We start from the raw sequence: 18,882 nt of genomic DNA, 5'->3' as shown, positions 1-18,882 counted from the left end.
ATCACAAGTAATGAAATTGAAACTGTGATTAAAAATCTTCCAACAAACAAAAGGACCAGATGGCTTCACAGGTAATTCTATGAAACATTTAGAGAAGAGCTAACACCCATCCTTCTCAAACTGTTCCAAAAAATTGCAGAGGAAGAAACACACCCAAACTCACTCTACGAGGCCACCATCACCCTGATACCAAAACCAGACAAAGATACTACAAAAAAAGAAAATTACAGACCAATATCACTGATGAACATAGATGCAAAAATCCTCAACAAACTACTAGCAAACAGAATCCAGTAACACATTAAAAGGATCATACACCATGATCAAGTGGGATTTATCCCAGGAAGGCAAGGATTCTTCAATATACGCAAATCAATCAATGTGATACACCAATATTAACAAACTGAAGAATAAAAATCACATGATCATCTCAATAGATGCAGAAAAAGCTTTTGACAAAATTCAACACCCATTTATGATAAAAACTCTCCAGAAAGTGGGCACAGAGGAGCCTACCTCAACATAATAAAGGCCATATATGACAGAACCACAGCAAACATCATTCTCAATGGTGAAAAACTGAAACCATTTCCTCTAAGATCAGGAAGAAGACAAGGATGTCCACTCTCGCCACTCTTAGTCAACATAGTTTTGGAAGTCCTAGCCACGGCAATCAGAGAAGAAAAAGAAATAAAAGGAATATACAAATTGGAAAAGAAAAAGTAACTGTCACTGTTTGCAGATGACATGATACTATACATAGAGAATCCTAAAGATGCCACCAGAAAACTACTAGAGCTAATCAATGAATTTGGTAAAGGTGCAGGATACAAAATTAATGCACACAAATCTCTTGCATTCCTATACACTAGCAATGAAAGATCAGAAAGAGAAATTAAGGAAACAATCTCATTCACCACTGCAACAAAAAGAATAAAATATGTAGGAATAAATCTACCTAAGGAGGTAAAAGACCTGTACTCAGAAAACTATAAGACATTCATGAAAGAAATCAAAGATGACACAAACAGATGGAGAGGTATACCATGTTCTTGGATTGGAAGAAGCAATACTGTGAGAATGCCTATAGTACCTAAAGCAATCTACAGATTCAGTGCAATCCCTATCAAATTACCAATGGCAATTTTTATAGAACTAGAACAAAAAATCTTAAAATTTGTATGGAGACACAAAAGACCCTGAATAGCCAAAGCAATCTTGAGGGAGAAAAACGGAGCTGGAGGAATCAGACTCCCTGACTTCAGACTATACTACAAACCTACAAGTAATCAAGACAATGTGGTACTGGCATGAAAACAGAAATATAGATCAATGGAACAGGACAGAAAGCCCAGAGATAAACCCACGCACCTATGGTCAGCTCATCTATGATACAGGAGGCAAGGATATACAGTGGAGAAGACAGTCTCTTCAATAAGTGGTGCTGGGAAAACTGGAGAGCTACATGTAAAAGAATGAAATCAGAACATTCCCTAACACCATACACAAAAATAAACTCAAAATGAATTCAAGACCTAAATGTAAGACCGGACACTATAAAACTCTTAGAGGAAAACACAGGAAGGAAACTCTTTGACATAAATCACAGCAAGATCTTTTTTAACCCACCTCCTAGAGTAATGGAAATAAAAACAAAAATAAACAAATGGGACCCAATGAAAGTTCAAAGCTTTTGCACAGCAAAGGAAACCATAAACACGATGAAAAGACAACCCTCAGAATGGGAGAAAATATTTGCAAACGAATCAACGGACAAAGGATTAACCTCCAAAATATATAAACAGCTCATGCAGCTCAATATTTAAAAAAACAAACAACCCAATCAAAAAATGGGCAGAAGACCTAAGTAGACATCTCTCCAAAGAAGACATACAGATGGACAAAAAGCACATGAACAGATGCTCAACATTACTAATTATTAGGGAAATGCAAATCAAAACTGCAATGAGGTATCACCTCACATCAGTCAGAATGGCCATCAACAAAAAAATCTACAAACAATAAATGCTGAAGAGGGTGTGGAGAAAAGGGACCCCTCTTACACTGTTGGTGGGAATGTAAACTGGTACAGCCACTATAGAGAACAGTATGGAGGTTCCTTAAAAAACTAGAAACAGGGCTTCCCTGGTGGCGCAGTGGTTGAGTCCGCCTGCCGATGCAGGGTACATGGGTTCGTGCCCCGGTCCGGGAAGATCCCACGTGCCGCGGAGCGGCTGGGCCCGTGAGCCATGGCTGCTGAGCCTGCGCGTCCGGAGCCTGTGCTCCGCAACGAGAGAGGCCACAGCAGTGAGAGGCCTGCGTACCGCAAAAAAAAAAAAAAAAAAAAAAAAAAAACTAGAAACAGAACTACCATGTGACCCAGTAATCCCACTCCTCAGCATATATCCAGAGAAGATCATAATACGAAAAGATACATGCATGCACCCCAATGTCCACTGCAGCACTATTTACAATAGCCAGGACATGGAAGCAACCTAAATGTTCAAGAACAGAGGAATGAACAAATAAGATGTGGTACATATATACAATGGAATATTACTCAGCCATAAAGACCAAACTAATGCCATTTGCTGCAACATGGATGGACCTAGAGATTCTCATACTGAGTGACGTCAGACAGAGAAAGACAAATATCATATGATATCGCTTATATGTGAAATCTAAAAAATGGGTACAAATGAACTTACTTACAAAACAGAAGTAGAGTCGTAGATGTAGAATACAAACTTATGGCTACCAGGGAGTAAGGGGATAAATCGGGAGATTGGAACTGACATATACACACTACTATATATAAAATAGGTAACTAACAAGGAACTACTGTGTAGCACAGGGGACTCTACTCAATACTCTGTAATGATGTGTATGGGAAAAGAATAAAAAAAAGAGTGGATATATGTATAACTGATTCACTTTGCTGTACACCTGAAACTAACACAACATTATAAATCAACTATACTCCAATAAAAGTTTAAGAGAACAAAAAACCCAAACAAACAAACAGTGTTTCTCAGGATTTCTTCTCCCGCATTAGGTAGAACAGGATGGCTAGAGTGGGCCCGAGTTGAGTATTACCCTTCTCCCAGGTCAGTTAGGCTCTGGTTAACTAGTTTCCCTTGAGGCAAACCTTGTTAAGAGTCCTCTGGCATATTTCAAGATAGTTCATTTTCCCTTCCCCCTGCCAGAAGGAGAAGGGTATTTTTCTCTGACATTTACCGTGGGAACCTGCTTCAGCTCCTAGCGGTAAATCTTAAAATATTGTGGGGATCTCCCTGGAGTTTTTAAACTCTCAGATTTGTCCACGCTGAGCCCCCAGCAATTCAACATTTACAGTCCAGGTTTTCCTTACCCTGACACTGGTTCCCACTGAGTCTGCTGCAGTAAGCTGAAACCCGTGACTCTCTGTATTTGCCTATCTCCACAATCTGTGGGGGGGCGGTGGTTTGCCCTGTGTCTTCCCATCTCTTTTGGATCTAAGAAGAGTTGTTGATTTTTCAGTCTGTTTGGTTTTTACTTGTTTTTAGGACTGAGTGGCTACTTCCAGACTTCTTACATGTGGAACTGGAAACCAGAAGTCAATTCCATCTCTTTTTAGGAGACTACTGTATGTATGGTAGATCTTTTGTTACAGGCTCCATGCCATGTACCTCGCTATTACACTCTGTGTCATTTCCTCAGATCCATCTTATACTTTACTAATTCTCCTTGCAGCTCTGTCTAATCTTCTGCTTAACCTATCAGTTGAGATTTTAATTTCAGTGACTAATGTCTAAAGAGTTCAATTCTCATCTTATTCACAATATATCTTATGTTTTACTTACTTCCTATTCATTTTTTAATGATTTAAAAACAAGCATTTTGGGCTTCCCTGGTGGCTCAGTAGTTAGGAATCTGCCTGCCAATGCAGGGGACACGGGGGTTCAAGCCGTGGTCCGGTTAGATCCCACATGCCACAGAGCAACTAAGCCCGTGTGCTATAACTACTGAGCCCACGAGCCATAACTACTGAAGCCCACATGCCTAGAGCCTGTGTTCTGAAACAAGAGAAGTCACTGCAATGAGAAGTCCGCAACGACCCCACTTGCCACAACTAGAGAAAGCCCACGTACAGCAACGAAGACCCAACACAACCATAAATAAATAATTAAATAAATTTTTAAAAATAAATAAAACCACTATTAAGGAATCCACATTTTGTGGTTAAAACTCAACCACAGGGCTTCCCTGGTGGCGCAGTGGTTGGGAATCTGTCTGCCAATGCAGGGGACACGGGTTCGATCCCTGGTCCGGGAGGATCCCACAAGCCGCAGAGCAACTAGGCCCGTGAGCCACAACTACTGAGCCTGCGCTCTGGAGCCCGTGGGTCACAACTACTGAGCCCGCGCTCCACAGCTACTGAAGCCCACGTGCCTAGAGCCCGTGTTCCACAAGAGAAGCCACCGCAATGGGAAGCCCACGCACCGCACTGAAGAGTAGCCCCCACTCGCCACAGAGAAAAGCCCGCACGCAGCAACGAAGACCCAACGCAGCCAAAAATTTTAAAAAATAATAAAATAAAATTTATAAAAAAAGAAAAATGAAAAGAAAACTCAACCACAAAAATTAATGCAAATAGATGAACAGAGTCATCAGATCAGACAGTAGATGCCTTCCACAGAAGGCAAAGGTCACACAAATTCAGGCAATGATAACTACCTCCTTATTTAAAATTCTGCTCCATAATTGACAAATATATTTTTTAACCTTAATTATAAGAGACATGCCAATTTCAGAAAGCCTCCTGAATTCAGAAAGATTAAAATGTGTGTGTTGGAGTGCCGACGGCGTGGGTGGGGGTGGGGGGGAGGTCTTAAAACCAAGAAAATGTAGTATGTAAGGAAGAAAGCAAGTTTATAACTTAAGATGAGACCCACAACTGCCTGGAAAGCCAGACAGTAATTACAGAGGGAGAAAATACGTACTTTCTTGCAAACATGCTACACGGAGGAAAGCCAGGTCATTAGAAGACTGCATGTGCACATTGGAATCAAGCACTGACTGTCTGCTGCAACTTTTCTTCAACATCCAAGTAAGCAGATAAGATACACTCTCCCACCGACAGCACAGAAGATGAGATCCTTTTCCCTCACTTTTATTACAGTACAAGTTTGCTTCGAAATTGGCTCAGTCTTTGGGATTGACATGTACACACTGCTGTATTTAAAGCAGATAACCAACAAGGACCTACTGTATAGCACAAGGAACTCTGCTCAATATTCTGTAATAACCTAAATGGGAAAAGAATCTGAACAACAGATACATGTATATGTATAACTGAATCACTTTGCTGTACACCTGAAACTAACACAACATTGTTAATCAACTATACTCCAATATAAAATAAAAGTTAAAAAAAAAAAAAGAAATTGGGGCTTCCCTGGTGGCGCAGTGGTTAAGAATCTGCCTGCCAATGCAGGGGACACGGATTTGAGCCCTGCTCTGGGAAGATCCCACATGCAGCAGAGCAACTAAGCCCGTGCGCCACAACTACTGAGCCTGCACTCTAGAGCCCGCGTGCCACAACTACTGAAGCCTGCACACCTAGAGCCCGTGCTCCGCAACAAGAGAAGCCACTGCAAGCCCGCACACCGCAACGAAGAGTAGCCCACGCTCATCGCAACTAGAGAAAGCCGCGCGCAGCAATGAAGACCCAACGCAGCCAAAAATAAATAAATTTATTAAAAAAGAAACTGACTCAATCTTTCTTCAAAAATGATTACTGTAAAAGAGTAATATTCATCTTACTCTGTCCATAAAGTCAGTCTTCTTTCTGACGATTGTGAAAAGCTCTCTTTTGATTCACTATATAGGTTTATAATTAACTCCCAGAAGACAAACTTATTTCAAGTTACACCTCCTTCTGGTGCACATGCACACACAGAGTACTAACTACAAATAAAACAACACAAAGATTTCTTAAATACAGAGTTCAATCACAGAAGTCTAAAATGAAAACTGAACTTTATATGATGCAAAACATGCTAAGATCCAGTAAAGTTTAAAGACCAAGAAAATCAAGAGTAAAAATTTGCTAGCAATATTTATTTCACGTTTGTTTGTTCTGAAATACTTTAGAAGATGAGGAACAAGGAAATAGAGACTCTATGCTTGCAACATTTATATTACGTTCATAAGACCATACGTCAAATTACTAGGTCCATGAACTAAACAATGAAGCCCATGAAAGAGGGGAAAGTAAATGAAGCAGGCAGTCTCTGACTTAAGGGCTATCTATCTACGAACACTCATTGTGTCATTCTGAACTTTTTTTCCATTCTGCCAAAAATACCACCTGCAAATACATAACCACTCACATCACTCTGAATCATTCCCTGCCATGATTGCTTTGGGCCTCCTACCTGAACTTCTGCTGAGCCAGTTGCCTAAATCCTGAGAGCTTTCACCTGGCGAGTCAATTTTCTTCTTCAATTGCCAGGACTTGGGTATTTGAATATATTACAGATTAAAAAACAGTAAGAAAGCTTCTGTGGGCTAGCCTGGTAAATCAAACCAACATTCAGAATATCATCTCTGTGAATATGAATTCGAAACTCCGAATCACCAAGTTATATTCAAATTTCTGGAATTCATCCTATTCAGGAGTTTGACTATAAATAATACCCAGCCTGAAAAATAAGCCCAACTATTCTCCTTGCTAACTGTTAATGTCTGTAGACAGTTCAATTAACATACATTTAACAAATAAATTTAAAAATTATAGATCTAGCTACTTTAGGAAAGGCTGCAAAAGGTTTTAGTTAATAAGCACTACACTGAATAAAATTCTTGTTTGAGTATTTAACACTATTTAGAGACCCAATCTCTCTAATGCATCTCGCTCTATGAAATCAACTTTTAGGAATTAAAATATGAAGCTGTGAGGAGTCCAGCTGACTAAAAAGATTCCATTTCAGGATTCTCCAACTCACCTTGTTCTAAACTTCATAATAATCCTAGATTATTGCTTAGGTGTTAAAGGGGCTGGTTCTCACACAGGCTCATATCCTTGATAGATCAGATTTTGGTGACTGAAGGGTAGCAGAATATGCTACCCTAAAATATGCTTCTTTGGCATAAGGATTATTTTTTAAATGACTGAGAAATAGCAGACTCAAGAGAAGCTCTGAAAGTAGAAGTTACCCTTTAGTAAGGGAAATTTACATTAAAAAAAAAAACTATTTTGGGGCTTCCCTGGTGGCGCAGTGGTTGAGAATCCCCTGCCGATGCAGGGGACACGGGTTCGTGCCCCGGGCCGGGAAGATCCCACATGCCGCGGAGCGGCTGGGCCCGTGAGCCATGGCCGTTGAGCCTGCGAGTCCGGAGCCTGTGCTCCGCAACGGGAGAAGCCACAACAGTGAGAGGCCCATGTACCACAGCAAATAAATAAATAAATAAATAAATAAATAAATAAATAAATAAAACTATTTTATATTGGAGCATAGTTGATTAACCATGTTGTGATAGTTTCAGTTATACATATACATGTGTCTATTTTTTTCCCATTTAGGTTGTTACATAATATTGAACAGAAGAACTCTCCATTTGCAAAGGTGTCTTCCTTCTCACTACCAGGAAGAGAAGGAGGGCTGCTCTAAATCACAAAGTTTACCCCAAGAGAATCTTCTCAGTGGAGCAGGCACTAACCTATATCCGTGTAACAGACCTCTTGTTTGTCATGATTTTCCTGGTGACCCCCCACAACTGGCCTCCTCACCCTCACTTTCTTCTTTGTCTTTAGCTGAAGATGCTATTTAAGCCCACACTCTAAACCACCTTGGAGATCAGCTCATTTTTCCCCTGGGTACCTCCTATGTACACCAGGAGGTATACTTGTTAATAAATTTGTATTTGTTTTCCTCTTGTTAATCTGTCTTTTATTACAGGGGTCTCAGCCAAGAACTCAGAAAGGTAAAGGGATTATTTTTTCCTCCCCTACAGGGCTCTGCCCTCAAAACCTTAGAATTCTCCTAGCCTGTGATGGGAAAGTACATTACCAATCTGCCACCTCTATCTAACCTAAACCCATCAATCACAGCTCCTCCTTCTTTTAACTCACAGTTGGCCACTGTCCACATTTAAAAAATTCAAGAATCATATATGTTTATAAAGAAGCTGTTTTTGCCTCTTGTTGTGAATGTTTATAGACGTTAATCTATAGGTAACAAATTTAAAAATTTCAGGTCTAACTACCTTAAAGTAGGAAGCCATTCCTAAAAATGGCTGCAACTTTATTTACTTTTTGTATTAAGTTTACTAACTTCTAAATTGGAATACTGTCAAATATTTAAAACCTGAATTCTTGGATCACAGTAGCCCCAAGCAGAAGGTTACATATTGCTTTTTAAGCCACCACACAAGTGATCTAGTAGAAAACTTTAATGACTTGAGCACAGTTAAATCAGGAAATTAAAAACTGCCAAATATCAACACATAAAAAGACTATATCCAAATATACTACACAAAAAGTAAATAAACAGAATACTAAGATTATATGCAAATATATTATATGGGAAAAGGAAATACACTTGGCTTTTAAAATTCAAGGCCAGAGTCTTAAGATTTAAGGATATTTATTTTAAAAACACTTGTAATAAACATAATAATTATGGAGGGTAATGATAAGATAATAGAGTAAGTATAAGAAACAAGCCCAATCAATTTTACCTCAAATTTTGAACCTGAATAAAAATGTCTTTTATTTCTTAAGTAACTAAATCTCAGTTAGATTATGAAAAGTAGCCAATTCAATTTCCTAATGCAGAAAGGTTTATATATAATAATCAACAGGTACATTTACTATTCAAATGAAATGCTAAAAGCTACTTATACACTGGAAATGGGAAAAAGTGCTCAACTATTACTGTAATAGTGTGGCTGAAGCACTACCTTATCAAGACAGAGATTCCTAACTCATTTTGCAAAAAAGCTACTCAAAATAATGTGTTCACTTCAGTGTTAAATTTTACCCCAACAAGATTTCTGTAATCTGAGGAGAAATCTCAGATTATTGACTAACTGTTACTACATTGATTAACCTTTGGTTGATCCTAGGCTGTAGGATCCATCTGTTTTATTCACTGCTATATTCCAAGTTCCTAATACTATATACCTCATACCTGACAGGTACTGAAAAAACATTTGCTGATCAAGAAGTCGATCTTTCAATTGGCTTCATTGTTTACTGGTACTCTTCTTACTCATTCTATTTCAAACCAAATTTTACATTTGAAAAATCTAAAATTTCTCCACGGATTTTGAAGTTTGTCTTTTTATCTATAAAATTTTGAAAAAAGCTCTCATTTTTCCTTTATTTCATTCTATTCATCTAAAGTCACGAATGAGCTATTCCTTTTTTTTTTTCAAGTCTATTTCAAAATGTACCAGGACTACACTGAAAATCTCTCCTACGGTTTTGAGTATCTGGAGATTGTGGTCAGGTCAGAATGGCACAGCCAAAGCACCAGACCTAATTAGGATACCAGTTAGCTCAGTGCTCATAGATAGTCCTTCCTGGCCTTTTAACTTTTACCTGAAACATGAAATTCATAAAATCTAAGATAATTCTAATTTAAAGTATTATTTTAAAGCACTGGACTTACCATTATAGGTTATTCTTGGCTTTGTTAAACACATCACAAGATGCAAATCCATTTCATCTGAGGGTACAAATTTTGAGCATACAGGACACTTAAATCCTAAAAAGTAAAAGAAATCCATGTTACTTCACTATTTTGAATATCCAACTATGCTTTTTAAAAAAGCAGGGAAGAAGAAGAATTTCAAACTTCAGTATTACACTTACACTAATACACTACCTATGTGCAACTTAAGTTGGGAAAACAGTTTGTGACTATAATATCTGACTTAAATCAGTTTATAAACAGCATCCGATTTCAAATATAACAAGTTTAAATGAGGAGAATTTAGTTCACTACAAAACTCTCACACCCTTTTCTAATGTATGGGTCCAATCATTCTGGTTTCTAATTTTTTACATTAATCTGAACTTATGATTTCATTATAATAGTTGTGTATTCTGACCATCCTTGCGGAAGGTACCTTTCCCAGCTTAGTTATAGTACAATTTGAGTCGCAAGGTTTTATAGCTAGGTAGTACCTTAGAAACTATTCTACTCCACTGACCTTTTAAAAATTTATCTAATGAAGAAAGTGAAGCCTTTCACAGAACAGCAAAATCAGGTCTAGAATCTATCCTGACTCCTAGTATAGGGGTCTTATGGCCATACCATGCTACTAAAGTCACAATGCAAACAGAAAATAGCACCAAACAGCAGATTTCTCGTCAATTTTGACACAAATATTAGCTAGTTTCCTACAATATTCAATCTGTACTAAGTATTTGCCTGAAGTACTCTATTAAAAATAAACCGGTAGACTGAAGGAGGAGATGTTATGCGTTCAGCTCTATCCTGCTCCCTCACTTAACAAGGGCAACTGTCGATCCATGGTTCCTTGCTGCTTCCCTGCTGACCTACTGCTCCCTTCTCCAACATCCCCAACCTGCTTGAGAAGTGAACTGATCCAAGAAAGTCCATTTATGGTTTGGTTAGGAACAACAAACCAGGGTGGCACAAAAAGATGGTCTGGGCCAATTTGTTTTTATTGGAAATACGACTTAAGAAACAGCAGGAGGTACACTGGTCAGCTGTAGACAGCTGAAGCAGAAAGGTCACATGTAGGTAAAGGTAAGAGAGACTGGGGTGGGGTGTCTATTCTGTAGGCTGAATTTATAAGAGAACAGAAACTATCAGTAAGCACAGGAAAATGGTTCACATGGAGATCTTAGAGCAGATGTGCAGAGAGGAGCAAAGTGCTGTGAAAGACAACAACTAATAAGAAGGGTGGTGAAAAAAAAAACAGTCCCTAAAGCTGCCTCAGATTCTAGTAGCTCTACTTCTAGCACATGTGTGTTCTTACAGACACTCTCCTCCCTTTGTTGTGACATGAAACTCACTGCAACCCAACATGTCAGACTAGAGTCATACCTCGTGCAAAGCTTTACTGAATACGAAAAGGTTTTGGCATGGGTACTTAATCCAGTTATTCGACTTCTTAAATGAAATACATGTTTTTGAGCCCTGATTTTCACACTGTATTAAATACATTTTTAAAAGAAAGGAACAAAAGTATGTTTACTTCCCACTTCTTCAAAACCACCAAAATGAAAAAGAAGAAAAAGCAAAGGGGATTAATCTAAAATCAAACTACAAAATAGCTATAATCCCCAAACACAGACTATAGCAATACTGCAAAATATGGATCAAATGGGGAGAAGACAAAGAGACTCTCAAGCAGCATTCCTATTTCCAGGACCAATAACAATCTTTTGCTTAAAATTGTAAAAACTTTCTTCCCTTGAAGTTACACAGGACTTAAAAAAAAAAAAAAAAGTAACCAATTTTCCAACTGCTGATCAAAATCATCTGAGTACTGGCACATAAACTCTAAATTATCAAACAAAAGTGCAATACCATGAACCATTGAGAGCCATCCAACTGCCCACAAAGTAGAGCCTAAGGAGAGAAACTGTATGTATAAAGAACCACTGCATTTCTAATTAAATACAATGAATTGATGTGTTTCTTTCTCCTTACACCTAAAATCTGCTGAAAGTGAGAATAAGTATAACAAGATAAAGAACTTGAAAGGAGACAGCAGCAGATGAGAACAGATGAAGGAATTAACAGGATTGAGAAAACAGACATCTTAAGTGTCTGCAGAAGCCAATTCTCACTACATAATTCTCGAAGGACTCAGGAATCTATACCTCCAATAACTTCCCAAAACAATGGTGAGGCATGAGGTTAAAATCTAGACTGACTGAAAGACTTAATAAAAAAGATCCCCAAGTCTCCAATGCATGATAAATAGCCAAGCAACTACAGTTCCCCAAATAGAGCAGGAGAATGAAGGTCTACTACAGGAAAAAAAAAAAAAAGACCCAAAATAGATTGGCTTGAGGACACCAGGCACAGTAAGGGGAAGGGAAAAAAACAAGGGAATAAATAAATATCTATGTATGGAAAAGGGCCCTTCCCAACAATCTCCTTTTCTCTATCTCTACCAAGACATTGGTAGAGTCTTCTCTTAAATCAAAAGTTCCACAGAATGAAACAGCAAGAGATTCTTGTCTGTTCACAAGTCTTAGTCTTACATATAGAGCTTCCAAATAGCTTTTCAGGGCTTCTCTCATAAACATAATGCAATAAAAGAAAGAAATTTGCACATGAAAACACAGCAGAAACAAATTCAAAAGACTAATGAAAATATTTACAACTCTTATAACAAAAGGACAATATCCTTAATATACAAAGAACTCTTAAAAAATGAGGAAAACCAAACACCTCTTAGAAAAATGGGCAAAAGTTTTAAACAGGCATCTCACCAAAAAGAAAGATATGCAACTAACCCTTAAACACATGAAAAACTGCACAGTGTCATAATGAAAGAAGCACTTTCCTCTCAAGTTCTTCTGTTTATTTCTTTACCCTCATTTTAGTGTGTTAAGGAGGGAGGAAAGAAACACATGTGTTTAATTCACTCTGTTTTAACTAAAAATCCAGGTGGTTCTTTGTACATACTGTTTTCTCTCCTTGGGCTTTACTTTATCTCTACATTAAGATATCATTACTCATCCCAGATTGGCAAGAACTCAAAAGTTTGACAACACATGGTTGGTGAGGCTGTGGAGAAACAGGTACTTTCATATGTTACTAGTAGGAGTGCAAAATTGTACAACCTCTACAGAGGGTAATTTCACATCTAACTAGATTACATGTGCATTTACCTTCTGATCCTGCAATCCCACTTCTAGGATGTCTCCTTGAAGGTATGCCCCCAACAATACCAGAAAACACATGCACAGATAGAGGATATGGGAAGATGGCAAAGTAGGAAGCACTGAGGGAATCTACCTCCCCACCTAGACAAAAATTGAATGGGCGGAATTTGTTTGAAGGAACTATTTTGGAAGTCTGGAATCTGTTGAAGGCTTGCAACTTCCAAGGGAAAGAAGACTTGGACAATACATTGTGGTTCATTTCAGCTCTTAGCACAGAGGCAGTTATCCTTCCCCCCATCCCAGCCACATGGCAGGCAGTGGTGCACTTGTTCCTGGAGCACCTTGCACACAGATTATAGGAGGGCAGGCAAAAAGGACCCTGTGCTCCAAATACTGGGAATCTGCACTCTGATTGCTGCTTCTGATCCAGGAGGTACAAAGAAAAAGGCAGTCACTGTTGTTGGACCTCCCTCTATTGTTGTAAGCCCCTTCCCCTCTAGCTGAAGAGACTTCAAGGGGATTTAAAGGGATTGTGCCTCTCTGCCCCTCTTCGTTTTTCTCTTTTTCCCCTTTGGAGAGCCAGACATTAAAGACTAGCACATTTCAAAACAATTGGTTATATGAGGAAAATTAAAAAGTGACTATGCAGATTCAGAAAAGAGTCCGAAAAGACCTGAGAAGTTTATACCTCAGGCTGATGATCCTCAGCACAGAGACAGCCTACAACACCCCAAAAAACAATAATAAAAAACAGCAGGCCCCAGGGAAGGGGCAAAATCTGATTTCCAGAGTTACCACATTATTAGATTTAAATGTCCAGTTTTCAGAAAAAAAAAACAAGGCATACAAATGAACAAGAAAGTATGGCCCATTCAAAGAAAAAAAATCAGCAGAAACTGTCCATGAAAAAGAACTGATGGCAGATATACTAGAAAATGACTTTAAAATGCCTGTCTTAGAGATAGATGCTCAAAGAACTAAAGAAAGGTGTGGAGAAACTCAAGAAAATGACATATGAACAAAATATCAATAGATAGAAAACTTAAATAGAAACGAAGAAGAAATTCTAGAGCTGAAAAGTATAACAACTGAAATGAAAAACTCACTAGAGGGATTCAAAGGCAGATTTGAACAAGGCGAAGAAAGAATCAGTGAACGTTAAGATAGAACAACAGAAGTTATCATATCTGAGGAACAGAAAGAAAAAAGTTTGAAAAAGTGAACAGAGTCTAAGAGAGACCTGTGGGACACCAACAAGCAAACCAAAATATGCATTTGGGAGTCTCAGAAGGAGAATAGAGAACAGAGTAGAGAAAATATTTGAATAATAGCTGAAAACTTCCCAAATTTGATGAAACACATGAATATAAACATCTGAGAAGCTCAACAACCTCCATGTAAGATGAGGCCACATCAGGATACATTATAATCAAACTTTCAAAAGACAAACAGATAATATTGAAAACAGCAAGAGAGAAGTGAGTCATTGCATACAAGGGATCCTCAATAAGATTACAAGCAGATTTCTCATGATACACTTTGGACTCCAGAAGGCAGTTGGCGGATATATTTAAAGTGCTCAAAGGAAAAAACTGTCAATTAAGAAACTTATATCCAGCAAAACTTCTTCAAAAGTGAGGGAGAAATTCTGAAATTCCCAGATAAACAAAAGCTGAGGGAGTTTGTTACCACTAGCCCTGCCCTACAAGATATGTTCAATGGAGTCCTACAAGGTGAAATAAAAGGTTACTAGATAATAACTCAAAGCCGTATGGAGAAATAAAGATCTCTGTAAAGGTCTTCAGGTCAAGAGAAACTGTTTACAAGGTGCTGTACTGGAGGAACTGCACCTAAGAAGCTTCAACCATATCTGGACTTGACTTAGATAATAAGATCCTGGACCTCAAATTGATCCCTTAATGGAATGAGACTGTCTGGGTCTTAGGAACAAAGTGAGTACGCTTTACACATGGAAGGGATGTGAGTTATGGTTGCTAGAAAGTGCACTAGCAACCTACCTATATAGAAATACACACACACACACACACACACACACAAACTTATTTATTAGCTCAGTCCACTAAAAGAGCCTAGAAACAATGACATTTCAGTTGCAAAAAGGATCCACCCCCAGATTTTGGGTTCTATCATTCCCCCCACAAAAAGCTATCCAGAGATAGCTGCTGTCAATTTCATGCATCCTGTTCCTCACATTAAGGAGTCTAATTCTCCTCCCCTTGAATCTGGGCCAGCCTTAATAACTTGCTTGATCAATGGAATGCATGACTGATATTCTGGAATTTCTAAGATAAATCTTAAGATGGCTTACAGCTCCCATTTGGGCCTTCTGGGATGCTCACTTTGGGGACATTCCCTCTCAAACCCAGCTGGCATGCTCTGGGAAGTCCCAGGCACACAGAGAGGTCATGGGTAGGCATTCCAGCTGACAGCCCAAGCTGAACTCTGAGCTAACAACCAATATCATTAAGTTCAGGCATACTGAGTGAGCTACCTTGAATGTTGAGTTACTCTGACTTTCAGATGACTCCAATCCCGACTTCCAACTGCAACTGCCTGGGAGATCCCAAGTGGGAAGCCCATCTACTGGTCCTACCTTACTCACAGAACCTCAAGACATAATACATTTATGTTCTAATTAAAACATACACACACACACACACAGTAATTTACTGTGGCACTCTTTGAAATAGCATAATATTGGAAACACATAAGAGATTCAGTGAATAAACAATTATGCATCTATGCAACGGAGTTACCACACAACTATAAAAAAGAAATGAGAACAGTCTCTATAAACTGCTATGAAGAGATACCCAGGCTATATTAAGTGGAAAAAACAATGTGAAAAAGCAGGCATATGTTATGCTAGCTACTGTGCAAGAAAGAAGATTAACTAAGAATACATGTGTATGTGTATACCTGCAAAAAGAAAAAAGGATAAATTTCTAATTAAGGTTTACAGGGGCTTCCCTGGTGGCACAGTGGTTGGGAATCTGCCTGCCAATGCAGGGGACATGGGTTCAAGCCCTGGTCCGGGAAGATCCCACATGCCACGGAGCACCTAAGCCCGTGTGCCACAACTACTGAGCCTGCGCTCTAGAGCCCGTGAGCCACAACTACTGAGCCCATGCGCCTAAAACCACGCTCTGCAACAAGAGAAGCCACCACGAGAAGCCCTCGCACCGCAATGAAGAGTAGCCCTCGCTCGCCACAGTCAGAGAAAAGCCTGTGCGCGGCAACAAAGATCCAACACAGCCAAAAACAATAAATAAATAAAATTAAATAAATAAAAAAAATTTTAAACTATAAAAAAAAAAGGTTTACATACATGTTACCTACAGGTGGTAAATGAGAATGCAGTGAAAGAAAAACTTAAAGAAGGTACTCCTGAGTCCACCTTTTTATTAAGTTTTTAAAAAAATATTCATTTATTTATTTGGCTGCACCAAGTAATAAAGTTTTTGACTTTTGAACAATGTTAATAATATATGTAGTCAAAAATTAAAAATAAAAAAGGATGAGGAAAGTCCCTAGTAAAAGTAAATATAAATGGAAACAAATGAACTTAACTATATATCAAATAGATACAAAGAAAAATATATACATACACACACACACACACACACACAAACTTATTTAGCTCAGTCCACTAAAAGAGCCTAGAAGCAATGACACTTCAGTAGCAAAAAGGATCCACCCCCAGATCTTGGGTTCTAAATATCATTCCCCCCACAAAAAGGAACCAGGGATCCTTGAAAAAATGGCTGGTTCTAAGTCTGGGGCAGGGAGTAAAAGGTGAGCCTTGAATATCTTGTTGTGCCAGATTAAGAAGTGCTCAAAAACTGATATGGACACACAAAAAGGCACAGAAGCCAGTTTCAAAGGGCTTCTCCCTGTCAAATTTGGACAATCTAAACATCAAAATGGATGACATAATAAATTAAATATTTTAAATTTAATAAGAATGCAAAAGTACAAATGGATAATTACACATTCTGAAATATCAACCCTAAATCACTTAATTAACAAAGATTAAAAGGTACTTTTAAAATGGAGAAACTGGCTGACATTACCTTAAACAAATGTCTAAACTTAGTATCACCAACAAAAGGGCAAGCTGACTATCTGTGCTCCCTGATATGACACACTGAGAACATGATACTTAAGTATATTACTGCCAAATATAATTTGAACCTAAGTATGAGGAAATTTAGAAAAAGCCTCCAACATATAAGATGTACACCAAAACAAATTAATAGAAAAGGGAAACTGATAAAACAGTCAATGCAGAAAACAAAAAAACTTCAACACTGCTGACACCCCAAAAATCTTATAACTAATTAAAAGATTTCTATTTATTTTTGTTTCTATCTATTTATTTATTTAATTTTGTTTCTATATATCTGTTTTGGTGTCCACCTTATATGTCGGAGGTTTTTTCCAAATTTCCTCAGTTGTCCCAATAATTCAAGATGATACTACATCCATGAAATAAGAACAAGAGGCTATAAAACTAGGAACAGAGAAACAAACAAAAGCTCTGGAAAACTAAACTTTTGGTAGAAATTAAGAATTCGAATAGATGGTTAAAGTATTAACTTTGAGGTAATAATGATGCCAAACGATAATAACAATTAACATTTACTATGTACCAGGAAATTATCTAAGCACTTTGGATGAATTAACTTATTTATCCTCACATCCTTTGAGTTAGGCATTGCTATTCAATATTAACCCTATTTTACAGATAAAAAAAGAGAAAGGGCAATTAACTTATATAAGATCACACAGTTAGAAACTGGCAATGCGGAATTCAAACAGGCCTTCTGGATCCAGAGCCTAATTCTTAGCCTAATCCATTACTCATCTTTTTTAATCTCCCAGGAAGTAAAACCAAAAGTCAAACAGGAGAGTAAAATCAGAAGATCAATCCAGGCGGTCTAACATCTAATCAGCTAGAAACAGAATTGAAAAAAGAGGAAGAAACTATCAAAGACATAATTTCCCAAACTGAAGCTCATGAGCATACAGATTGAAAGAATGTACCCATCAACAACTGAAAATAAAGAGCCATACCAAAGTACATTACCAGGAAATAACAGAGCATTAGGGAATAAAGAACAAAATTTAAAAGTTTTCAAAAAGAAAAAAGATCAATGTAAAGTATCTAAAACAGTTTCCCAGACTTTTATATTCTGTCTTTCATGATAGTAATATTTTTGGAGAGTCTAGTCCAATTGTTTTTCAAAATCAGAATGGCATTAAGTGTTCTCAACAGCAACACTTGAAAGAAGATGTGAAGCAATAACTTCAAAATTCTACAAAAACTTTCACTTAGACTATATATACAAACTATTACATATTCACACTTGATTGATAAAAACATATTTTCCTGATTAAAAAAGCATCAAAAACTTTCCTTCCCATGTGCACTCTTGAGAAACTTCTAAGAACATGTGATCCACTAAAACAAGGGAGCAAACAGAGCAGAGGAAAACAAGACAAAGACACCAAGATCAAGGAAACAAGATCTCTCACAGGAGAAAGGTGAAGGAAAGTCCTTGGATAGTTGTATAGCAGGTCTGGAAGGCTATTAGTCCAGACTGTAAGGAGAGTAGACTGCTCAAGAAGCGGGAGAAGGCAGAGGAGAGGAGGACAGAGAAGAGGAAGGGAGGAGAGGGAAATGCAGGGGAGGAGGGGATCAGGGAGGAGTCGGGAGTGAACTGATAAGGTTTCTTCATGTGTTTAATCATGTGGAAAACAGTACTGTACTTAGTTTTATAATTCTTTGGGCAAGTTTGGGAAAAACTGATAGGAACTTAGAAAATTAAGTAAGCAAATAGATGAGGCAATTATTAACTATGAGACAAACACACAAAAGGAAATATAATCCATAGTCATAAACAATGAGCATCAACTTAAGCAAACTGTCATTTAAAAAGACATTCAAAAGGTGGAAAGAGGGCTTCCCCGGTGGCGCAGTGGTTGGGAGTCCGCCT

General features: G+C 38.0%; 1 protein-coding gene across 1 annotated transcript in view; it reads right to left on the bottom strand.

The window, feature by feature from the left end:
* Positions 1–18,882, bottom strand: part of ZNRF2 (zinc and ring finger 2) — a gene marked incomplete at both ends in the record, with an annotated part of 93,528 nt that overhangs the window by 30,049 nt on the left and 44,597 nt on the right. Inside the window, one exon of the mRNA XM_079711357.1 lies at positions 9,660–9,755. Coding sequence (XP_079567483.1) covers positions 9,660–9,755 — 96 coding nt within the window. The remainder of the gene's footprint in view (positions 1–9,659; positions 9,756–18,882) is intronic.

The sequence above is a fragment of the Hyperoodon ampullatus genome, assembly GCF_949752795.1.
Source record: "Hyperoodon ampullatus genome assembly, chromosome: 9".
In the NCBI taxonomy this organism is placed as follows: Eukaryota; Metazoa; Chordata; class Mammalia; order Artiodactyla; family Ziphiidae; genus Hyperoodon; species Hyperoodon ampullatus.
Note: the sequence above shows the minus strand (reverse complement) of the source record. Positions and strands in the feature narration are given on the sequence as shown.